The sequence below is a fragment of the Sinocyclocheilus rhinocerous genome, unplaced genomic scaffold, assembly GCF_001515625.1.
Source record: "Sinocyclocheilus rhinocerous isolate Xijiao unplaced genomic scaffold, SAMN03320098_v1.1 scaffold285, whole genome shotgun sequence".
NCBI lineage: Eukaryota > Metazoa > Chordata > Actinopteri > Cypriniformes > Cyprinidae > Sinocyclocheilus > Sinocyclocheilus rhinocerous.
The window spans coordinates 1,815,077-1,823,964 of NW_015630288.1; the positions used below are offsets into that span (position 1 = coordinate 1,815,077).

The 8,888-nt window shown below is 34.7% G+C and overlaps 1 protein-coding gene across 1 annotated transcript; it reads right to left on the reverse strand.

The window, feature by feature from the left end:
- Positions 1-55: 55 nt before the first annotated feature.
- LOC107740018 (prosaposin-like) lies at positions 56-7,943 on the reverse strand. Its single transcript, XM_016552289.1, has 9 exons — positions 7,788-7,943; positions 7,393-7,451; positions 5,806-5,877; positions 5,278-5,394; positions 4,817-4,954; positions 2,980-2,992; positions 922-1,052; positions 362-439; positions 56-248 (listed from the first exon to the last, which is right to left on the reverse strand). Exons 1-9 carry the CDS (start codon positions 7,837-7,839, stop codon positions 219-221), a joined length of 690 nt encoding a protein of 229 aa, XP_016407775.1. The 5' UTR covers positions 7,840-7,943; the 3' UTR covers positions 56-218.
- Positions 7,944-8,888: the final 945 nt, after the last annotated feature.

Here is an 8,888-nt window from a genome sequence, read left to right on the forward strand (position 1 = left end):
ATTGATAGGAAGTAGTTAAGTACAGGTACATTAAATACAAATTGGCACATGAAGGTTATTTGAAACTGATTGAACAGTCATTGTCTCCACATTTACTGTATGTCTCAAATTTCACTTGATTTTATGTGTGGCAAGGGGAGTGGATAGAAAAAGCTTGGTTAAGTACAGTAAAAAGTTGTTGCTTTTCTGATCTTTGAGTCTTGCTCGAACGATCACTTTCATTTGGGTCCCTTGCAAAGGTAATCTTCCTGTTGACAACACAAAAAAAGTGTTACTCATGTCTGAATCTCTCCAGTCCACCTAGAACACACGAAGTGTTCAACAGCCCCAAAGTAAAGTTAATTAAAATGAGAGTTATTACCTCACATGCAGTAAGGGCTGGTTGTTTCCCATCGCTCTTCAGGAGCCTGTGGCCATGCAGCTTCACGAACCCTTCACACTAGGAGAGAACAAGGAGAAACACTCCAAAGAGTCAGACCATTGCATTTTATTGTACATCACTGCAGGAGATTGTGTCAGATAGTCTTTGAGTACTTCACATGTGTCAATTCAAATACTGAAAGAGCTTTCAATATATCCTTCATTGCTCAAATCATATAGATATTTAAAAGAATTTGGTCCCACTTCACGTGTCTCTAACTGTGTGCTAACATTAAAATTAATAATTTAATACAATGCATCGTGTACAAGCATTTTTCACATTGTACTTAGTTTTAAAATGCCTCTATGTAATTGCATATGCAACTACATATGCAGTTTCTTTAATTACATCTATAATTACGTTGTTGACCTAACCTGATAGTGACAAGTGTTTTGCAATACAATATAAACATTAGTGCATTCTACCAAACAGTTTTATGTAAGTGCATATAGTACTATGCAGTGAGAACAAGGATTTTCATAATGTATTGTGATCATTACTCGAGGAATAGCATTAGGGTGGAGGTGGCACATCTTCTGGAGCAGGTCAGAGGTCTGGATCTCAGTGGCATTGTGACCCAAATGAAACCGGGAGAGGACTGCAAGTATCTTACAGGACTCACAGTCTGATACTAGAGAGGACACATAAAATTCATATTAAGAATGATCTCAGAGTAATTTACACACAGAAAGAATGATTCTCCAATTAGTTCTGGTCTGAGAAAAACTTTTCCACGGCAAGCACCAAGTCAGAATACCATTCAAATTCAGTACCACCTATTATAGTCACAATGACTGTTTTGCTCTTTGTATTTTTTGTCATCAGCACAGTCTGTTAATGTCCATGCACACAGTAGCTGCATGCAGCCTGATTTGTGAGTCCATGCGAACACAACAGCAAAGTCCCTTTAAGGAAAGTCATTTTACTCGGCAGCCATCTTTGAAACACCTCTAAGGCTGATGATACAGGGGGCAACTTTGGTTAATGTTGCCGTCAACAGGCAACCAGGTGAGACACAGGGCCCACGACTGATCTAAAGTATCCAGATTGAAATTTGTTACCCATTCTCGATGGGAAAGTGCCCAAGAAAAATTGCTCAAAAAAAGTTGCCCCGTGTATCATTAGCCTAAGGCAGCTATTTCATGCAAGCTCCTATCTCTTTGAATAGAGAAACCAAATCAAAACCAAAAATTCTCCAAAGCTGTTCTCCAAGCTTACGATTAAATTTCATATTTGAAATCAATAGGGAAATCTGACAACAACTGCATCACAAATGTTGTTTTTAATGCTCAAATAGCATTTTAAAAAGTTCAATTCTGATTGTTTCTACAACAACCGGAGCTTCTAACAGCTGGAGTGACGCGATGACTTTACCAATAAGCGATTGGCTCTTTTATTCAGAAGGCGGAACTATTCTGCCATATTGTGCTTTGCACTTTCTCCCATTCATTCAAGTAACAGAAGTGCACTGTCTTTGAATATCTAAAGTCTTTGACAACAGCGTGTGTGCAAATAATGTGAAAGCAATTAAAAAAAAAGCAGGTTCTATTTTGCAAATTGTATTTTGAATTTTGCACACCATTGCTTTGTATTTTAAGGTTAACGAAAATTGAATTCCATAAAATTAATAGATAATGTCCTGGCAACAAATTATCAGTAGGCTACATACCTCATCAGCCCGGAACTGCTTCCGTGTACAACTGTTGGCGCAAGCTACATTAAAGTGATTATTATGTTTAGAATATGGATATTTTTTTTACAAAAACGCATCGATTCGCTACAGGATGCCTTTGTTCACCCCCCGGAGCCGTGTGAGACATTTTTTTTTATGGATGGGCGCTTTTTATTTGACTTCTTTTGGACTGATGCATGCAACACCCGCTGAGTGGCATTAAACAGCTTGAAAGATCAAAGACAATTTTTAATATAACTCTGACTGGATTCGTCTGAAAGAAGAAAGTCATATACACCTAGGATGACTTGAGGGTGAGTAATTTATGGGCTAATTTTCATTTTTGGGTGAACTAACCCTTTAAGCTCTAACCTGCTATAAATAGCAGTTTAGAGCTGAGCGATAGAATAGTTTACTGTTAGCGATGATATAAATGACCAACCAGATGAGATCTGCTATAGTAATTATCGCCTTTCATTTCAGTGTACGGTATGTATGTGGGTAAAATTGGTTATACATGTAATACATTTTTTTACGCAGTAATATTGAGTATAATGACATTTGCATGGTTTTGTTTTCAATTAATAACATTTGGTGTAGTGACAAACATATTTCAGATTATAGAAGTACTATACACTCTTAAAATAAACGCTTTTCAGAGCTGGGTAAGGATTGCATGTAATCTGGATTACGTAATTAGATTCCAAAAATCAAGTACTCATAACAGTATATTATATTTTATAATGCTCATAATCAGATTACAGTTACTTGTTATGGATTACATGATTACATATTATTCCCACAATGGCAGTAAATCATTCATAATTTATTGATTCTCCATTTTCTCTTTGGAAATTTCCTCTGAAAAGATCCTACTGTGTCATACCATTTAGCGCTGACTATATTCATAATATAGAATTATCATGTAAATAATTTTGTAATACATTGCTTCCTCTTAAGCAATTAGACTGTGTGTGTGAAACAAATAATTATGCAAGTAAAACACTGGTGATGTATAGCTGTGAAACAATATGTCTTCATATGCAGTAACCTTCAGTAACTGTTGATTCTGGACAACAAGATTTCAAACCTGAAATACTTTGGGCATCTAATGTCATTGTTTTCATGTTTATTAATGTTTGTTAATGTTATTCGGGGATTCCCAAATGATTTTTGTCAGCTAAACCCCTCTGACTTGAAATATTAACTTGAACTATCTCTGAGGAAGTTCATATTTCAAATTAACAACACATTTGCATTGTTTGCAGTTGGAGGGTGCTTAATGGTCACACTGACATGCAGGTAATACAAATTAAATATTTATATTTTTATTGTTCAAGTGTTAAAATGATTTACTTTACATTTTTATGATCTAATCAATCATGAGCTTTTTATTTACTCACAAACCCACTGCAGTTCTTACAGCCCAGTTTGGCAAACCCTGGTTTAATGGAATGTTTAATGCATTTTATGATGCTGATATAAAAAAAATTGAATGTATATTATTTCTCGGTCCCACTTTATATTAGGTGGCCTTAAATACTATGTACTTACAGTTAAATTAATCATTTGGTACAATGCACTTATTGTGTACATACATGTTTTTACATTGTACTTATATTTTTAAAAATACCTATATGTAATTACATCTGTAATTAATTTCTGTAATTAGATTTATAATTACCATCCCTTACACATGAATTTAATAATTAATTATAATAATTTACACATTTAACAGAAGCAAAGCAACTTACAGTGCATTCAGGCTACACATTTTTTACCAGTATGTGTGTTCCCTGGGAATTGAACCCACAACCTTTTGCACTGCTAACACAATGCTCTACCACTGAGCCAAAGGGACACTTAATCTTAACCCACCCTTAAACCTACCCATACCACCAAACCTGTCCCTAACCTTACCCGTATCCCACCTCAATGCAAAAGTGTTTTGCAATACAATATGAACACAATAAGTACATTGTACTTATTTTTTGATGTACTGTAAGTACATAGTAGTCAAGGCCACCTAATATAAAGTGTGACCTATTTCTCTTTGTTTTTTATATCAATATGGTATGTTTAATGGTAGGTTTAAAACAAGTTAGATAAAAAATTATCTAAAAGTAACTTAAAAGTAGTCAGAAAAAATGACCTACAACGAGTAACCTAGATTACGTTACTAACTACAGTTTTCATCATGTAATCTAAAACCAGTGATGGACTACAATTTGTAAGTAATCTACTCGGCTCTGTTTATTGGCATTGATGGTTCCATGAAGAACCTTTAACATCCATGTAAACTTTCCATTGCACAAAAGGTTCTTAATAGTGGGAAAAGGTAGGCTATTTAAGATGATTAAAAAGTTCTTCAAAAATTTTCTTTTAAGAATTGCCCACTTAAAGGTTCTTTGGGAAACCAAAAGAACCTTGCTACGAAACCCCCCTTTTTAAAAGTTTAAGGTGATGTGTATCACTGCCATGTTTAAAATATTACGGTTTAAGATTTTGGTTGTATTGTCCACCCCTAAGCAGCTTCATTAAGTCAATTGACAGACATGCCATGATACTTTTATCTTTAGTCTCCAAGTGTGCAAGCAACTTAAGGAATGAAACAATCCCATTTGATGGTGGATGTTGGAAAAAAATCCTCAAAATCTTTTATACATAAACACACACACACACACACACACACACACACACACAAACTTTGACCTAACTCGTACCTCTTGACTAGTTCCTCTTGAGGGTTTTGCATAGAGCAAACCATGCTCATTCAGGCCAACGGTGAGCTCTGATGGTGCTTTTCTCTTAGACTGGCTGCCACACAGTCTCAACACTGTGCATATGTCACCATTTTGATTCTGTGATGAGGGCAAAAACATCCCGTTTTTTAGTGAATGGATTCTATTATTTATGTAAAAAAATATATTACTCATGTTTAGATATTTTAGATATTTAGATTTAAAGGGGTCATATGATGCGATTTCAATTTTTCCTTTCTCTTTGAAGTGTTACAAGCTCTTGGTGCAAAGAAATTAAGTCAGATCTTGATGATAAATCTCCATTGTAGTCGGATAGCACTGCTATATTCAGCCAAGTGTTTAATATAATAAATAAAACCCCTAAAATTGTTCTGGCTTCTAGAACCACCCACTGTCATGATGTTAAACTGAGAAGTACTCACTGCAAATGCACTGAAATGTCTGATGATCACATGTACGTATGTCTTTGCTCCATCCATACACAAAGGGATGACGGGGTGTTCATAACAAAACTTGTCCAGGGCTTTTTCAATGAGATGCTGTGAAAAGGGAACAATCAAGATCGTTGTACAAACAACTCCAAATCATTCATAACAATGAGCTTAAATAATGTAATTCAGTGGAAACATCAATTCAAAGCAACTTATTACAGGGACAAACACTACCTCACATGGCTTAACTGCCATAAGAAAGCAAAACTATCTTTTTAGTTTGGAAATAATGCAACTGCAAATTTCACTACTCTAAAACAGAAAATAGATATGAATTGCCATGAGATTGCGTTGTACAAGAGGTATTTACTAGGTCTGGCATATAGAAAATAAAGAAAAGGTATAATTCAAAGTATGGACTAAAACGACTTAAACACTGATTTACCAAAAGTGTTCAATTAAATTCAATGAATATGAATGAAATCTAAGTATTAGTAAACATCACAATCACAATTTCACCTGTGAGTCTTGATTGGAGAGGATTTCTGTCAACAACTGTACAATCTTCTTGCAATCGGTGCACATGTTCATCTAAAGAATGAGGACAGTGGAATATCATGTTGACTTACAGTCATCAAAGTTATATTTTGTGGACTATTTTATGTAATATGAATAAAACCTGACTAGATATTTAACCAAATTTCAATATGAATGCATTTCAGTGCTTAGTTTGTTGGCTGCACTGTAAAATGTGCAAAGGAATAGTGTATACCATGTGATACTGTTTCTAACATAAAACCATAACCTCTATTTTAGGGTTGTATGTGTGAAAGAGAAATCTATCTTTACTAGAAAGAAGGAAGTGTAAAATATTCTCAGATCTTCTTTTAAGTTTCACAGTTCACAGATGTTGATATGATCTATCAAGAGTTGCAATTCTCTGCAACCTACCTTATAAGTATAGCATTCTGCAGCCTGCAACCAACCTTATACAAATAGTATTCATAAGACAGGATAATAAATGTAACATACTGACAATTTATCTACTAATTGTCCTAGTGGAGTAGAACCTGATGAAGTAATCTCAGTAGAACCCGAACCTATGTTATTGATGTGATGCTTTCCAGATTTATGTGTTATTTATTTAGATTTGGATCAAGCATGTACCTGTATGAGGAATAATGTGTAATGTTATTAGCAAGACCTTCACTGCTATTGTGCAACATAATAAATAAAGTTAGCAGCCACTTGCAAATAATAAATAAAGATAAATGAACAGAAACAACTAGGTTCTATATAGACAAACAAACATATTTACATATATTTAAATAAGTAAATAATACCTTTGGTGAATAATAATAATAATATTAATAATAATTGTAAATTCAGTTGATTACACCCTAGTCTAGTATGTTCAATTTACCTTTTTTTTCCATGGGGAAAAAACAGTATTACAGTAATCTCTTCAAAAAGTAGTTACGGTGGCCGTGAAGTGCAAAGCAAATCACAATTCTGAAAACAAAATAACTAATTACAAACGCAAATGCAAGTCTAAAAAACAAAATAACAATTCAGAAAGCACAACAACAATTCAGAAAACATTATAACAAGTCAGAAAACACAATGACAAATTCGAAAAGTTTTCGGATTTGTCGTTGTGTTTTCTGACTTGTTATTTTGTTTTCGAATTTGTCATTGTGTTTTCTGAGTTGTTATAATGTTTTCTGAATTGTTGTTGTGCTTTCTGAATTGTTATTTGGTTTTTTAAACTTGCATTTGCGTTTGTAATTTGTTATTTTGTTTTCAGAATTGTGATTTGCTTTGCACTTCACAGCCACCGTAAGTAGTTGACCCGAAAGCGAAAACTGGTCGTTCGTTTAAAAAAAATTGAAATTAAAAGTCTATTAAATATAATTATATAAATTAACTTAGACAGTGTATGCCAGTAGTTTATAATATACACAAAAATGTAGGTTATGTAATCAGGTAGTCGCAGCATTCTCAGTTTATGAACAGTGTAAACGAACTAATCCACATAGAATATTTATTTTCATCAGCATTTTACTGTACATGCAAGTTGTTGTTTTTCAATCATTGGTCACTCACCATGGAAAGGCTGGGTGTTTGTGGTTCTGTGAGCTGAAGGTCTACACTTCTTGCCCATCCTATAGAGAAGCCAGAGCATGTAAAGTATTTAAATAACTAATATTTTGTAGTTTTATAGAAACAACTTGACTTTGAAACACCAGGAAATCGACTGCCTTCGAAAAAATGAAGAGCTAATTTGAGGTATATTAAAGCAAAGAAATACATTGAAGTCTATTATTTAAGTCTTAATTAAAAAAAATTATGCATTATAAAATTATTTAAGTATAAATTAAACCTTAATTTAACTCCTAGCTTAATCCTTTTTAGTAATATTAAGCGTTTTAATGATTCAGTTTAATTGCTATGGTCATGCAAAATATAGTCAGCTTTATTTAACATGTAAAAACTCTTACCTAAAGTCAAGGTAGAAGTGAAGAGAAAAAAAGTGATGCAGGCAAACTGCATGATGTTTTAATCAGTGCTCTGCAGTGATAAGTGCTCCTGCACTGCAGTCAATATACCACAAACCTCTGCGTTCAACTGATGAGCCGCCCAAATGTTTTTATAGTATTTTGATGAGGAAGTAGCTAGTTTAATCACCAGCCAGCAACAATCTTCCTGATTCGCTAGATAGGTCTATTTGCATAGAAAGCCTTACATGACATAAAAAAAACCTTACCATTCACTGGTTATTGTTATCTAGTTATGTATGGTAAGATAGTCATAGGTTATGGGCTTTTTTTGTATTATTTACCTTGTACTAAGGGGCGCCATGCGGGAGGGGCTAATTTTGGAAGTTATTGGCAATTTTATTTTAAGGAAATATCAGTTTCCTCCAAAAGAGATTTTGCTTGAGTATCAAGACAGACACACACATGAAAGGTTATTGAACAACAATAATGTACAAAACAACAAACCCAGTACAACACTGACACCCACCGACCACACGGCGGAGATCCACCCTCGTCCTGACGAAACGCCTGTGGTTATCAGTGAGGGAGGCGGGAAGGAGAGAGGGAGAGCGAATCCAAAGAAAAAGAGGCAGAAAACGCAAGTAGGAAACGAGGGGTTTCGGAGGTTTGCCTCTTTTTTTCTCTTGTTTCTTTTGCCCCAAGTCCATCAAAGCTCAGGGTGAGCAGGCGGAGCAGGGTGAGGTGGACCAGGATACTGATGAGGCCCCATCCAGGAGGTGATGGTAAATGACAAGCTTTCAACATAAAACAAGTCTCTTTATCGTTTACACACAATATAAAAAGCACCATCACAAATTATTAAAATGTAGATTGATTGCTTTTCCCCACGTGATAAATATTATATTTACACACACACACACACATACACACACACACATGTTGTGTTTCCATGTTTTATGGGGACATTCTAGTGTTGTCAAAAGACCCGGTATTTCGGTACCAAGTCGGTACTAAAAAAATGAAAACGTTACGGTACCAGGTTTTTTTAAGTACCGGTGGTACCGAGTACCCGGTCAACCCGGTTCTTGATGCGCTATCAGA